The following is a 16,734-nucleotide window of genomic DNA, read 5'->3' on the forward strand; positions in this document are numbered from 1 at the left end:
ATTGTTTCACTATTGATTAAGGGCAGATGTGGCACAGTGAGCTGCTGCCAGCAAACAATGGCCATTTGCTATTCAACAGTTTGCTGCTCTGCAGCTCTGAGACAGTCTCCAGCAAAACACAACTTTGTCATCCAGGAAGTCTACAGCGCATATCATCCACACTGGACAGCATAGTCATTTCTCACCAGACAGTATTTGTTTTTGAAACCCAAAAGTGACAGTACTTCTGCTGTGAAGAAGAAAGCTCCTTCAACTGTTAGAAGCAGTTATCCTCCTCATTCTCCCTTGCAATAGGGTGTAGCTGTGCTTTGATATAAAATGTCTCCAGCTGTGTGGTTTTTGACTAACAAAATTTAAGCCACTTGGTGTGGAACCATCAAACATTTCCCTCAGAAGCTTTTATTTAAGATTTGACCAGTGTTCCTGATATAAAATACTGTTTCTGCTGTTCTAGATAACAAATTTAGAACAGTGATGTTCTGAGACACTCTATGATAGCAAATCAAGAATGGGGTAATTAACTAAAAGCCAGATAGCTCAATGAAAGCATGGCAGAAGAGAAATCCCATAATTTTTTTTCTTTTTTGTTTGATTCCACATTCTGGAACTGCAGTCACCTCTACAAACTTACCAGGTAGGGAAGGAAGATGCAAGTTTCCAACATATCCAGAAGATAGGCACTATACACATAGCGGTAATTCTGCATGAACAGCAGCAGATTGATATCTTCCAGATGCTCTTGACTTATATGCACATCACATACACAGTGAGTCCGATATGCCCAGGAGGTATTGAGCTTAATCTTCAAATGATCAGCACATACACAGCGAGTCCTACGCATTCTGTAATGCATAAACTTTGCTGTGCATGAGATGCAAATGCAATCTGTGCACGCGCAGTAAACTCAGCTGTCTACAAACTGAGTGTATACAATATAGTAAGGCTTATGTGCATCGATGCATTCAATTTATTGCAAATGCCATATCCAGTTGTTCCACACAGACTTTAGACATCCTGAAATAGAGTAGTTTGCTAACGAAAGCAGCAGGGCAGTAGACTGCAAGTCTTAGAGAAAAGCTGGCACATATGCCTCCCTGTGTCCTCTGCTATGTCTCCCACAGACCCCTGTGCAGAACAGCTCAAAAGACACCAGACTGAGCAGCAGGGTGGAAAGCAGTGCAATACCTACTCTGACTATAGAGCTTTTAAAATGGAGAAAAGACCTACCACCTACAAAGTCCTTTGTGCTGCCTTCAAGCTGCAGTTGGCCACACAGATTTGGCTATGTCAGGCCAATTTAGCAACAGCAGTCCCCGGGCCCATGTTCAGTGCCAAGAAGTCACAATGTAAGCAAGCCTACAGCTTTTTGTTCTAAAGACAGTAAAAATTGACTACAATGAGTGAATATTAATGTTCAGTATAAAGTTCATTAAAAATTTAGTGAAGTTTATTTTTTTAAATAACAACTCTGTTTACTTTTAACTGATATTGTGTGCTGATAGCTTCATTGAATAATTCACTTTGCCAAGTCTTCTCTTCCCCCCTCCCTCATAATCCTGCCAGCTCAGAACCAAGTAGTATTGTGAAAATGTTAGACTTCTTTCATGATCCGCTTTTTGCTGTCTTTCACATGCTATCATTTCAATGTTTTTACACTCAGCTGTACCACAGTACTGTGTCCTGCAGAGGTTAACTAAACAAAACTCAGGATCATTAGCAAACAGCACAAACTACCATCCTCCCAAAATGCTGCCCGGGAAACAGGCGCGAGGCGTGGGCCAGCACAATCCTGTATCCTTGAGAAAAGTGGCCGGGGCACGCTGTCATCACCTACCTAGCTGCCACCCCGTGTGCTGCGTTGCACAGATCAGATAAAAAAAGTGTTTGGGGTCTGCATCTGCAACCCTGGGACAAAGCTTGGCAGTTTATTTCTCAGAGGTGAGTTGTGTGCCCCTGTGCTGCGTGTGACATGGTGTGTTTGCGCCCAGGTACGTGCTGCCCCTCAGGTGCAGCGGGTGCTGCGGGCCCAGGGTATTGGAGCCTGGGTGGCATCTGTGGGATGGGGCTTCCCTGGAGGTGAAGGATGTCCCCAGGCCATGCTAAGGGCCTCCCTGGAGGTGGATGGCGTTTCCAGACCACATCATGGCCTCCACAGAGGTGGATGGCGTTTCCGGGCCACACTGGGGCATCGCCGGAGGTGGACAGTCTGTCTGGGCCACGCCAGAGCATCCTCTGAGGTGGCTTGTCCCCGGGCCACACCAGGGCCTCCCCAGAGGTGGCTTCTGCCTGGGTCACACCGGGGCCTCTCCAGAGGTGGACGGTGTCCTCAGGCCACACTAGGGCCTCCCTGGAGGTGGCCTGTCCCCAGGCCATGCTCACAGGACTGCGGTAGCTCAGAGCCTGGACTCCCCCATTCCGGCGGCAGGCCGGGGCGCGGGGGGGCTGTGCGGGGGGCTGCACAGGTGGCCGCGAGGCCCGGCCGGCACAAAGGCGACCCGGTGGCGGGGTGCGTGGCGCGGAGGGGCAGCAGGCGGCCGGGCCAGGCCAGGCCGTCCCCGCGCGGGCAGCGGGCGCCCCTGGAGGAGGGCGCGGGGGGCGCCCGGCGGCTCCGCCGAAGGACGGGCCCGGCGCGGCCAGCAGGGCAGCGCGGGAGCCGCCGCCGGGGCGAAGCCACCTGAGCCCCCGGCGCGGCGCGGCGCGGCGGAGGGCGGGAGCGGCGGCGCCTCCGCCCCCAACTTTCGCCGAGTTGCGCCGGGGGAAGCAGCTGCCCGGGCGCGGCGGAGGAGGAGCGGTTCGCCGCGGTGCCGGGCGGCGTGCGCGGGGGCGGGTGCGCGACAGAGGTGAGCAAGCAGCGGCCCCGCTGCGCGGGAGCCCGCGGGGAGCAGAGCCGGGCGGGGAGAGGCGGCGGGAGGATGGTGGCGGGGGCTGGGCGTACGGCAGTGCCGTGGTGCCCCCACGTAAATATCCGCTGCCGGCTGGCTGGCTCGGAGAGAGCCGGCTTTGCCCCTGCGTGGGGCAGGAAGCTGGGGCAGGGCCGAGTGATGAGTAACGTGAGGTGAAGCCGCGCGGGGAGGCTGCAGGAATGGGGAAACGGGCGAGTTTCACGCCGGAGCTGAGAGGGCGGGAGAGGCCGGCTCTGCCCTGCCCGGGCTCTGCCGTGCCAGCGCCGTGTCCCGCAGCACCACGCACGGCGGCTCCGCGCTCGCGGCTGCTCGCGGCGGCCAGGTCCCGGCGGCGGAGCCCGCGCCGCCAGGTGCGGCGCCAGCGCCGGGAGGGTGGGCTGGGCGGGCCCCGTCAAACTTCCCCGGCCCCGTCCTCCTCCTCTTCCTTCTCGCCGCTCCTGCCGCAGCGCGGGCTGCGAGGGGCCGGCGGCGTGGCCGCAGCGCCGCCCTCGCGGGGTCCCGGCGGCGACGCTGCTCCCGGCGCGTTTCCGCCGTCCCCCCGTCGGGGCGCTGCCGCCGCAGGTGGGTGCCGAGCGGCGGGCCGCGAGCGGGGTCTCCGCAGCGCCTGGGCGAGCAGGTGAGGCGGCGGCTGGGGCCGGGCGGGAGCGGGGCCGGCGCGAGGGGCCGCGGGCGGCGACCCGACGGCGCGGCGTGGAGGTACGATGCGGTTGAGGAGCCGTCCCCGAGGAGCGAGAGCCACCAGACTAGCTGCCTGCAACTCTGAAAACTTCATTTTGGAAGGAAAGCCGGGGGCCGAGATGGATCTAATGCAGCTTTTGTTTAAATCAAAAGGCACTGCCTCCATTTTTTTTTCATTCGATGAGTGTGAGGGCGTTTGCAAGGTCGGCTGTAAGAACGATTAGGAGGAAAAAGTAATACTTAAAATGAAAGTTTTAAGTGGAATTACATAGTTAATCTTTCAGGACATGAGTGTCGTACAGTTCAAAGCAAGGGTTTCAAACTAAAATCAGCTTCTTTGTTAATCTGCAGGAACTCGAATGGGAGTTGTAATCACCTTTCACTTGGAGTTCCACTTAAGAATGATTAAGCTCAAAATCTTTTTGTTTACAACCTGTATGAGAAAAAAATTGTGAAATTGATGTTATCTTTCTTGTAGTTTTCAACTGTCAGCAACATTTTTCCTTAATAGCTTTAGACATGTCAAAGACCAAAGAGTCACGTCGGTCTGCCTGGGGCAGAATTCACATCCCACCCTGGCGAACTTTGCCGAAGCTTTGAACAAGGAAGATGGTGTATTCAAATATGCATGACATGATTTGAGACCATACAGTATACAGATCAAATGTGCCAGGATTATTCATATCTTGTACATATTTTCTTGCAGAGCTATATGTTCCCCAAAAGGTGATGATGTTGCATTAGCTGGCTGCTGACATATATAGTAAAAAGTTTTGTAGTTAGATTTAGCAAGACTCCCACTAATTTAATCTTGAACTATGTCAAGTTACCATCCATTTATGGTTTTAGATAAATTACATGACTATTTTGCTCTTCTAGAATGAATTGTGAATAAGCCCATTGTCTCCCTATGTTATAGGAAATGAAAGTAACTGTGGAGTGGATTGAATTGATAGCTAGGGTGCATAGCTGGTCTTGTCACACAGTGTCTACAATGGAATAATGCCATTTCATAGAAAAATTGGTAGTTCTTCTGTAAGACTCCTTAGAATGGCAGTTATTACTGTGAAGAGCGATTTTGTAAGAAATATGTATTAAAAGAGATTGCTGTTGTGAGATCCCATCCAACTGTAATGGGTGTACCTCTACCAAAGGTATCCTAATAGTCCCCAAACATACTGGATAAAATGGTGTTTTGGTTCTGTGTTTGGCAGTCCACAATGATTTGTTCGGAGTTGCAGTCTTGTTACCAGCTGAAGACAGAACAGGGCTCATTCTTTCTCATTTAAATTGAAACAAAATCAGGGAATAAAGTCCACTGTGTAGGGTGTTCAGTAACTTTAATGTATCCAGTGTTAAAGACTGAAATAACATGCAGATGTCCTGAAATTGGTCCATCATCTTTGTTACGGATTGCTTTACTTAAATTCTTGGCATGTTTTAGTACATTCCTGTGCTGATATTCTTTCTCTCACCTATTGATTGCTAAGTAACAGAAGGCATCCTTTTAATATTACTTAAATTAGGAACACAGGACTGAAGACATGAAAGAGTGGGTCATTGAGTCAGTGCTGTTGTAGCAAGCATCAGTGTCATCAGATCATCCCTTTAATAAGCTATAAACTAGCCAGAACTGTGTGCTGATTATTCATACACTGATTGGGTTCACTTCTGGATTAAATGAATGCTAATAATCAAGAAAATTAACCTCATAATAAATATACTGGGTATTAACAGGTGATTACTGGGCATCTATATGTGACTCAGTTTTTCTAAATGCCTTGCAAGTTTTTACCAGTTGTTCTGGCTTTTTTTCAAAATTGCTTGCCAATAAGGATGCCACATTGTAAAGATATCTGAGATAGATTTTTGGTATGGAAGAAACCTTTATGCTGGCAATATGTTGGCTGACTTCCCTGACAGCTTCTTGTTTGAGCTGTGTTGTTATGCACATCAGTGTAAGACTGAGCAGTCAGATTTGTGAATTTTGGCTTTTTGTCCACACAGATTCTGAAGAACGCATTGAACAAATGATTTTCTCGCTCATTGACAGCATGCTGCTAAAGGTTATGCTTTGTGACATAGATCTCCAAAAGAAACAGATCTGACTCATGGCACCTACATTAGTGAATGAAGTGTTTTGGTAGCAAAGATAAAAGCGTGCTGCTTCTTTGGTCATTCTCATTTGAGTTTGATAAGCCTTTCTTTCTGGTCATCTGAGATGATGTGCTGTAAAGAAAATTGTTTTGTTTTTCAACAAGAGAGAATGTAAGCGTAAGAGACGGGTTTGTTCGTGTTTACTTATTTGCTCATTTTTATGTATTTATTTCAGTGGAGAATAGTTTGGGGTGTTTTTTTTGGTTTGGGTTTTTTTTTTGCAGCAACTGTAGAATTATCTAGTCCTTTCTTTGGGGGAAGAAAGTTTCTATATTCATGCCTTTCTGTCTTGCTTTCTGCACATACTTATCCTCTGCTCTGTTGTTGATTATCCATGTTCTTGAAATCCTTCCTGACTTGTGTATGTTACAAGAGTGAGGATTAGTAAATAAGACTGTAAACTAGCTCCCTGGGACACTAGCTCGTAAGTATTACCACAATGCATGTAAACATTGACAAAACAGGACTGGCCAAATGAAATAGTTTTCTCAGATTAATGGAGAATCCCACAGACTCTTTAGGAAAAACACTGACGGCAATGTGGTTTGGTTGATTCACTTGAGATTTAGGCAGTAGCACCTTGTCGTGTTATTTTTCCGTAAGTATATCAAAAGCTGTGGCTTGGATTCTCCCGCTATTAAATGAGAAAAAAAAAAATACAGCTGAGCTCACAGAGACATCAAAAGTGTTGATTGCTGCAACACCCTAAAGATATGTTAGTATGATGAAAACCAACACAGACTTCTTCTGCGTTAAACATAATTGTGATTCTTTCCTAGTCTGATAACTCTAGACTACACTGCTCAAAAAAAAAAAAAGAGTAATTCAACCACTCTTACAGGTTTTAATTGGTAGATTAGCTAGCGGTAGGCTAGCATTTATCACATAAATAGCTGCAAACTTTTTGTATAGAAACAGCAAAATTCTTCCGTATCTCAGATAAGGTATGTCAGGCTATTGTAGTCAGCATTTCTATTTCACCACTCTGTGAATATATGTATGCATGCTATATGTGTTTGTGTGTGCGTATAACTGTTTTCATGTCTTAAAAGGACTTATGTTCAGTGTCATTTTTCTAGATGAATATGGAGGGCACTGTGGATTTATGAGTTATATACATTGAAGAGTAACTGTTCCCAAACCTCAGTATTCTGTTGTCTCAGATTTTAACAGCGATTTATAGGTCATTAAGTTGAAGGACAATACTTCCATTGTTTGATAATCTGGTTACTTTGTGTGTCTGGCTTCATCAAAGAGATTCTTGTATTTCAGAGCCCAGTATGTTCTGTGCTTGTCTTCAAAACTTGTTAAGTTTGACTTTACACTATCTCAGAAAAATAAATCAGTTTCAAATTCCTAATTTGATACAACTTTCCCAGAAGAATTGGCCCTTTTTTCATAATCAGATACTTGTGCTATGTAACCCTGCAGTGAAGGGAAACCTTGCTGATGGCAGCAATCTGTTAAAGTGTCATTTACCTGGGCTCTCTGGCATCTAGCCCAGGGGTGTGGTTTGCCGAACTACTACTTTTAAAACTGAAACATTAGTTGTTCCTTTACAATGGTTTATCTTGCTGCATTAAGTTTGTCTTGGTTAAGGCTTGTCTACGTCACAGAACTTTACTTTGGGAAGCAACAGAAGCCAGTACTGGGAAAGGATTTACATTTGCCCCCAAGTTTCCCTAGCAATTTCACAGCAGTACCTGTGGAGCAGAAGGAAGGTGATTTCCCCAAGTTTAATAAAATTAAGTTTTCTTGGTACTGGGTATGAACTCCTCTGTACTTTCTTTCACTCTGTCTCTTGCATTTCCATCCTGATAAATGATACAGGTGACCATTCCAAATATGTTTTCCCTTTCTAAGATAGTATATATTAAATGGAGAAGACACTTGTGTTTAATGGTGTTTTTTCATGACTACTAATTTGTGGTTCTTCCTCACTTACTGTTGCTGGGAATGGGCTTGAGAAATATTTGGAGGATCCTGTTAGAGGTTTTCTTGAGGTATAAGTAGGTAATATCTGACTGAATGAAGGCTGTTAATGGGTTGTCTTTGCCAAATAGGATGGGAATGAGTTGGTCAAAATAATGTGTGTTGTGTTCCGCTATTTGTTCCCTGCTCTTGCTTGTTGGTAACTTGTTGAATAAAATGAGATAGGAATGTAATGGTGCACTGTTCATTTTGGATACATAGTTAAAGCTCTGAAAAGATTCATTTTCATTCTGAAAAGTCTTCTTTCTTGCTTCCCCTTCTGCCCACTATGGAGGAAACGTTTTGGTTTAGCCATTAAAGGTCACGTAAACTTCAAGGTAAAGGAAATTGTAAACTCAAGTAAAAATGACACTATAATTGCATTTGTTTTATTAAATAATAATCATGTCCTTGACTTCACTGACAGCACAGATAAACCTCTAGATTTTGACAACAAAAGTTTCAGGCTTTAGCTAAAAGTTGTCAGTTAGCAGGAAATGTCATAGATGTCAAAATTTTAGTGCTGAGAAGTATGGTTAAACACTAAGTATGGTTTAGCAATAGGAATTATGGTAATATTTAAGACCAGAAGCAAATACCATCTTTATGTAGTTAGTAATGCATGCATATGTATATATTATATGTAAACCACATAAATATATTCCTATATGTAAAGTATGCAAACAGGTAATATAAAGCTTTGTAGTTTCCCCCCCAAAAAAACACCTTAACTCTTTCAGACTGTCACCATATGGACTGTTTGTTTCTTTTACTGAAATCTCATGTACCATTGCAAGCTTAGAGACCTAACTGCAACCTGTCTTCCACTTTGTTGTCTGTTAAGGATCAGAGAACAATATTTCTGACCCTTTATATCAAGCGTAGATGATCTCTCTCACGAGTGCTCTCCTTTTCATGCACGCGCACGCTCTCTCTCTCCTATTCTACAGCAGTCCATAACTTTCAAGTGCTTTATTTCATGCTAGTTACTAGTTTCACTAACAGTAGTTTTATCTCATGTTCTTGGCTTGTTGTAAAGCTTCCTGAACTGTTGCTTGCTTTTTTTCTTTTTTTAAAACAGGATGTTTCATATAAGTGAAATGTGGTGCTATCACTGGAAATGGAAGCTGCAGCACTGTCTCTGCTTGTTTACCACGTATATTATATGTATGCAGCAAGCAGGTAAGTTAGCAAATTATCCTCTTGCTTAAATAAATGGCCTAGGAGCCAAAGTCTGATGACTAAGGATTATGCTTACATATGGCTGAATTATGTACAATACAAAATTTTGATGAAAGTGATGCGTTATAATTATTAGTTGTGATTTGATAGCTTGTGTCATATTTTTTGCTGTCAAACTTTGTTTTTATTGTTTTTCATTATTTTGTTGTTAGTTGCTGTTATCTTTTTCTTTGACCTTGCACTTTGAATTCCTTTTTCCTTTCCTTTGTTTTTGCCTTGTTAAAACCTGCATCTCATGAGTTTCTCCTGATTTTTTCATCCATTTTCCAGTAATGTGAGTTTGTGCCTGTTGCTTGTGTGTTCAGTAACCCTTGCACTTTGTGAAATAACTATAGTATACTTATTATTTTTAAACTCTTTAAAGATTCAATTGATAGAAACATTCTGTAGCAAGCTGTATGAGCATAATAATATATTGTACAGAGCAAGAAATTTAAACTTAGCATCTTCTTGTTCTGTAGTGACACTTGGACACAGTATTGTAATACGTCGTGACTGTTTTCTTTAAAAATATGAATGAGAGATTTCATTTACTAAATGTCTTTTCCTAACCACTAGAGTGCAAAATATTTTAGGAGTGCCAGCTGCTTTGTTGGAAAAACCTTTGGAGTTTGCTCTGGAGCATAAGAAAGTTTTGGAGCAGATTGTAGTGTTCAGCTAATTCCGTATGAGATGGGTAGTTTTGCTGTTACAGATTTGCCATTGGAAAGAGTTGCAAAATGAGTGTTAAATATAGAAGGAGTTTCTAGTTTCTTCAATTTTTTTTTAAAGAAAAAGTATAGTTTTTTCGATGTTTCAGTGCAGTAGCTGTACAGTAGCAGTTTTCAGCTTTGTGTCACTGCGGTACGTATTTTTCCCTCTCCTTTAAACTCTGTAGCCAGAAATGTATGTTTGGACTTGATTCTCAACTGTGGCTCAGCTGGCTAATGTCCTTGTGATCCCTGTGATCCTGTGCCATACACGATCCTGGGCCATGCAGCTGTCACCCTTGGCATCAAATAAACCAACAAAAACTGCTCTAATATACGCTAGCTGTTGTGGGCTGATGTGTGTTGACTGGACTATTAAGTCCCGAGGACATTTAGTCTTTGTCAGTTCCTCTTGATAAGAGTATAGTTATCAGAAGTGGAAGTGATATGACAGTGGTAAGTCTGTAGGCTGGAAGTCCCATAGACTAGACTAACTGGAGGTTAGGGAAAGCCAAATAAAAGCTTGTCTCTGCGTTCTGCTAATCACAGTGTACCATTTGCTACCTGGGCTGGTACTGAGAAAGTAGATGGGTCAAGAGTCCTATGCCAAACTCCAAGGTCAAGTTTTACAAAAGCATGTATATGCCTGTGGCTAACTACTTCAGTAATAAACTGATTTGTGCTATTGGAGAGGTAAAAGCAGCCAAGGTGTTCTATATAATTAGGTCTCTTGTATTATATTTCCTTTCTCAGGCACTCATTTGGCATGTAGAAGACACAAACACAGTCTTTGATGGAAATCAGATCAGAGACCTGAACCTGAGTCTTTTACATCTCACATAAGCACCTGGGGGCTCTTTCTGCCTCCCTTCAACTGGAAAATTACTTGAAATCTTCAAAAATTCCAGTAAATGGAAAAGACATTTTCCTATCCATCTGAATGATGAGTAGATAAATAGGGCAAGCTAGCAAAAAAACAGTTTCAATAGACAAATGTGTTTGCTGTTGAACACGGGAAGACGTCATGGGCAGTTTGCTGTTAACACTCAACTGAAATGAAAATGAGGCATTTGCAGCAACCTGTCACTGGGCAGTATTTATCTGTAGAGCCTTAGGTTTCTTTTAAAAAAAAAAAAAAAAAAAACATGAAAATATAGATTATAAACCATAGCTGCAAATTTTAATCTTTTCATTCCTTCTTTTTCATAGAGCAAGGCAGACAGGGTGGGAAATGCTACAGCTTTTATATTTTATTTTGTTTTGTTTCCTTGAAAGATACTAGTCAATTTGACTATGGATTCATATGGTATTCACAGTCTCCCTGGCAGCTTAAACATTACTGAAGTTACTGTATATATCATAAAACCTGACATTCATCCAGCTTTACTACTGAGCCATAAGCTTAGAAAGCTGTTGGGACTTATTGAGATTTGCCTGGAGGAGGTTACATACAAATGAGGATTAAGATCATCAGATATAGGTTTTATATATTATTTATGGGGTCATTCATAAATGCTAAAACAATAATTTTATAGTTTAACTTGAGAAGAACTACAAGACTTGGCCTGCTTTTAGAAGCAAAGGTTAGGAGAAGGATTACACAGCAGAAAAATTAGAAAAGCAGCACAATGGTCTGTGAAAAGAATATTTAGCCAAGGATTTCTGCATTATGTCAGCTGCTGTTTATGGTGACAGGCTCCTTTTTCTGAAAGGAACAGGTAAGGGCAGAGTACTTAAAAGCAGGTGCAGTAGTGAAGTGTAATTGCAAAGTATAGGTCTGATAGCTCAGAGGAATCAGTGGATAGACTCTGGTGCTTAAACAGAAAGAAATGATAAAAATAAAAAAAAGCAATAAAAATACAGTACATATTATAATTCTCAACAGCCTTAACTGTTCTGGCATACTGGCTTCAGTTATATTTTGTCATTTGGGGATAAAATTATAAAGGAGAGTAGCTCAGTAAGCAACTCAGCAGGTTTCAGTTCTCGTCTGTGGTGTAGACATGCCAGATGGCATGAGTGAGTCACTTTACTGAGCTATGTCACGTCTGCCTATAACAATATGTCTGGCCTGTCATGTAAAGAGCTTGCCTATCTTCCAGAGAAGTGCTGTTTAGAAGCTGTGGTGTTGGGATGATGATGTTTCAAACAACATTAGGTTAAAGAGACTTTCATCTGGGATTCAGGCATGCTTGACTTTTTGCTTATATGTACGTTTTGATTGTTTCAGAGATCCCAAATGAGAGCTAAAATAGTGAACAGAGCTCTAGAAACCATGGCCAGTGAGGGCAGAAAGAAGGAACTAAGATATTTTAGTGCCTCTAGAGGAGGCAGATGGGATTACATAATAACTTCAAATATTGAAAAAGGTAGCTGCAACAGGAGGGAATAAATTGATCTTTCTGGACTGTGGAAAGGACAAAAAGAATGGGTTTAAATTACAGTAAGATAAATTTGGGGAGGAAATCTCATCAAAAGGCAAAGATAGCAGAGAAATAGATTGCCAAAGAAGGCTGAGGAGTCTCGGTCCTTGAAATTTTATAGTACTACCTGTCAGGAATGGTTTAAATCTAAATTGTTCTTTCCTTGGGGTAGAGGAATAAATTAGATGATTTCCTAACTTCCCTGTTTTCTGTATTGCTAGGCTTCCTTAATCTTTGCCCTATAGAACTCTATTTTGTTTCAAAATTTGGGAAACCAAGAGATCCAGTGGTAACAGAGGTGGACATTACACATTGCCCAATATGACTGTGCTTTTGCTGAGCCTACAAAATTATACTGATATTTATCCTTTTAGAATAGCCTCCCTATTTTAAATAAAGAAGCAGCAGTTCAGTAGAGAAGGTAAAAAAAAACCCAGTTGCTTCAGATGTATATAACCTCTCAAAAATGTTCAGTTTAGTCCCCCTTTGCTTTTTTTTTTCTCCCCATTTTCATAGGTACATAAAAATATGCATTAAAAATGTGTAATGTTTTAGGATGGAACTATCACCTGATTTTGACTGTCCCCTATATTGTAAAACAAGAGCAGCACTGGAGTTTTCTGGGTGACTCTAAAGGCACTTTTCCAATTTGCATGTTTACTTTCGAGTTTAATTTTTTACCATCTTGTCAGTATTGAATTTTTGGGTTTTTGAATGTTTGTGCTTTTTGAGGAGATCACAGTATCCTCATAAGAGTGTTTACGTTCTTATGTAATCAATAGATATTTTAAATTTTGCCTACCATATAACCATATTTAGTTTTATTCAGGATATGGAAAATGTGTCTTTTAATAAAGCCATAGATACATTTTCAGCTCTTATTACACTATTTATGCATTATACTCTGTACTGCTGTTATCACAGAATTACTATGTCTGCAGCTAGTATTGGAGTCAATGTTTGTCTTTTTGTTCTTCTGTCAGTAAAGTGCACTGGTGTCAGTAATCATATTTCAATGTCCTAAAGGGTTTTTTAATTAATCCCCAAAAGCTCACCAAAGGATGAGTTTTAATTCTATGCCAGCCCCTGAAATTCTCATTTTGTTTTTAGTGGTGATTTGAAGCAAAAAATTTTATTATTTTTGCTCATCAGGAAAAGAGGGGAGAGAAAAGAGTAAATCTGAAGCAGCGCATTTGCCCATGTGGCCGAGATGATCTGCCATGTGGGATCATCTCTGTCTGCCATGCTCCATAATTGGGCCCATATAGATAAGGGAGGGATTAAAGTCCTCCCCGTGTTCATGGGAGGGTTTCTGAATGACACTGCAGGTTCAGGAGCCTCGTGAGAAATGGGAAGGGAATAATAGCGGGAAGCGTTGTTAGGGTCGGGAACGCAGTGAGAAGTATTGCTAACATGCTAGCAGCAAGAGTTCGTCGTCACGTTGCCACCTTCTGCGAAAAATGGATTGAGTTTTATCTTGAACTTCCCAAGTCAGGAAGTGTGTTTTCACCACAGTTCTGGCTGCCTACCTCAGACAAGGGCCAAAGATCCTGTCACTGGGTGAATGATGACATAATTGTCAGCACATTTGCTTATCTGTCTGTCTCTTACCATGCATACAGTAGGAACCAAAGTGCCAAGACGTTAGCCGCATCAGTCAGCGCAATCCTTGTCGATGACTGGGAGGCAGGGAATGTTTTTATAACATTATTACTGACACTTTGTCAAAACTCTCCCATGGTATCCCTGGGGTGGGAATGGGTGTGCGTATGTTGTCATGGACATGGACAGCAAAGGTAATTGAGAGCATTGTAACAGACTCAGACATAGAAATTCACATTTCTCAATGTTATGACAGACTCGCAAAACCTGAAAAGTTTTAAAGAAGTGTTCAGTCTTTCAATTTCTTTCCCTACATGGCCATGCAAACATCATGTGTAATTGAGAGACTAGCCAGAGGGAATCTGGAAATTTAATGAATAGCTCCAAAGCATTTTCATTCTCTCCCTTTTCTCTGTCAGTCTCCTTTCATATTTTAGTGTAGTTTAAGCAAACAAATCAAAAGCAATCCTTTATGTTCTGTCTGCTTAATATCCAAATTTCTGCTGGTTTGAGGCATGTGTTCAGAACTTGTGTTCATGTAAGTCGCGCAGCCAAAAAGTCACTGGTTGGCTTTCTTACGTTTCCCTTACTTGACAGCTAGTTAATGTGAAAGTAAATTACTGTCGGAGTGAATTTCACAGGAAGCTGCCTCTTATTACCTCTGTTTACTTTCTTAGCTATAATTTTTTGATGGCACTGATGATTATCTTCCCTGGAGTGTTTGAACTTCATTCCATTAATTGTAACTATGTTGCATTAAAAGCGTAGTGATTTTCCCCTCCTCTGATATGCACCTGTAGCCAAAAAAGAAATGGAATATGGTAGAATACCACAGAAATTCAGAGCTGACTAGAACCTTATCTTACAGAGTCTGTGCATTCTTTTGTTAGAATATAGACTGAAGAATATACCTTTCTTTAAAGAGTATAACTTTCACTAAAGAAAGAATATGCCTTTCACTAAAGGTCACATCTTTGACATGTAAATTTTTAGACTCCTTTTTTGCCTGATTTTTTCTTTCTTTGCACTGTTAGAAATTAGAAACAGAGACGAGTGACAATTTTTCAGTATTGTCAATTTGTCAATATTGTTTATGATAATGGGCAGTAGCGTATCCAATTTGATGACAGATCCAAGAATAAACCCCAAAATGACTCATGGCCAACTGGACTGTGCTTTAAAAAAGGCTGTTTCTGATAGAGGTTATTGTGTAAAGAAATTCATTCTTTACTGTATTTGTCAGTTGTTCTCAATAAAATGAATGAACATTTTAGAATAAAACCTGTTTCTGTCTCACTGAAAGGTTCAAGTCTTTGAGAATGTCACTTTTTTTTCTCCTGAGGATTAGTAACATGAGAAATGTTGCATCATGAAGTAGAGCTCTTAGTTAAGAACATGACAGTTTTCCAGATAATAGTTCTGTACATATAAATTTAGCAATCATGTCAAATGATGACATGCTAGATACTTCTTAAAACTAATAAAGGGTAATTAAAATTCTTGATTTCATATACCAGTGGGCCTTTTAGTAGTAAATGGCTAGTATTGTAAAGTCAGCATTTGCCTACTAATAGCAAATGCTGATCTTGCACATCTCACATGCATATGGCTATGTTCATGAGGATTTCTCTAGAAAGTTGATTTGTTTACTTGGCGGGATTACTTAAGTGATTTGCATGATGTGTGACATGTAAATGGTCACTAAGTCAAGCCCTCAGATAACGCTGTCTGATGCCTGAAATATTAACATCATTAACAACATTTTTATTGTAACCACAACACAGAGGTGTCTGAGATAGATAAGACTTGCCCTAGTGCATTTTATGTGGACAGTATTAAAATGTATATAAAGAAAATGACTTCTCTTTTACAAGCAATAGGAAAAAACAAAGTGAAGGAATCCTAATTACAATTTAGTAAATGCTAAAAAAAATAAGACCCACCCAGAAAATGCATGCTTATTAAGATTTTGTATAAAAATACCTCTGAATAAATAATTCACCAGTGCTGTTTCAGAACTTCTTCTACTCCACAGGTGTGTGAGGAAAAATAACATGTTTCACATATAGACTGTAAACACTTTCTACAGAGTAAATTAAAATATTAGTGTGATACACTGATAAATTACATGAAAGAAATACATCCCTTACTGTGATAAAGTGAACCAAAACCCACTTTTCCTACTCTAAATGTGATAATATAGGCACCCAAATCAAGCTGCAGGCCAGGGCTCCCAGAAACTCCTCTTGTTTTGTCTGGGTTTAGTGTTGCTTGATCTGCCCAGTTCCTGCAAACAACAAGGTACTCTCCAACTCTTGCTGCAGTTGCAGGAAAATTAAGTGCTTAATTCATAATTAGATTTCTGCTTGTACAGTCAGGCACCTAGATATCCTTTACACTTGCTCCTTTTATTGGCCTTTTCCTGAACTCCTTTTTCACTCTAAACCTGACTCTAGTCACAAATTTGTGATGCCACTATAAGCTTGTTCCTCTTGTGCTCCTTTTTTCCCTCAACTTTCATTTTGCAGCTTTCGCCCCATTGTCTGTCATATGGGGTATATAACAACATGTTATGTAACAGCAGCTTGAGTGGTATGCTCACTGCTCTTTTCAGTTCCTCATTTTGGAACAATTTTGCTAATTGTCCTCAAGATCCTCCTCCCCCCACCCCAAATGGGCACACCAATTCCCATTTTTTGAATTTCCCCTTCTGTAATTTCTGAACATCTTTTCACTTATTTACTGGTTTGACCAAATTCTAGTGTAGCAAGTAGTCATTTTGGCCAAGAGACCACACACACCACAATAGTAGCTCAGATTGCTGAATACTACAAAACTTCAGCTATATCAGTTAAGAGGTATAATGTGTAATATTCTACGGAAATGAAAGTAGAACATATTTTCAGAGAACATATTCCTTAAAAGTTCTTGTAAACTGAAAAAGTGCTGGTTGGAAAAATATATTGGTCAATTAGAGAATGATAGAAAGTTAGGTCACGTTCTTAAAAACACTTTCTGGATATCCCCAAAGTAGTTCAACTGTCCCCCAATGCGTCATAAAAAGTGCTT

At 41.4% G+C, this 16,734-nt stretch overlaps 1 protein-coding gene across 8 annotated transcripts in view; it reads left to right on the plus strand.

Annotated features, from left to right (window-relative positions):
- The first annotated feature begins 2,742 nt into the window (after window positions 1-2,742).
- The window catches only part of ADGRG6 (adhesion G protein-coupled receptor G6), a 117,351-nt gene continuing 103,359 nt past the window's right edge, over window positions 2,743-16,734 (plus strand). For 5 of the 8 annotated variants that reach the window (XM_026120425.2, XM_026120467.2, XM_064509064.1 and 2 more), the window contains exons 1-2: window positions 2,847-3,519; window positions 8,791-8,891. In XM_026120425.2, coding sequence (XP_025976210.2) covers window positions 3,083-3,519; window positions 8,791-8,891 — 538 coding nt within the window. In that variant the 5' untranslated portion in view covers window positions 2,847-3,082. The other 3 variants (XM_026120441.2, XM_026120450.2, XM_026120432.2) reach the window with 3 other exon arrangements.

The sequence above is a fragment of the Dromaius novaehollandiae genome, chromosome 3, assembly GCF_036370855.1.
Source record: "Dromaius novaehollandiae isolate bDroNov1 chromosome 3, bDroNov1.hap1, whole genome shotgun sequence".
NCBI lineage: Eukaryota > Metazoa > Chordata > Aves > Casuariiformes > Dromaiidae > Dromaius > Dromaius novaehollandiae.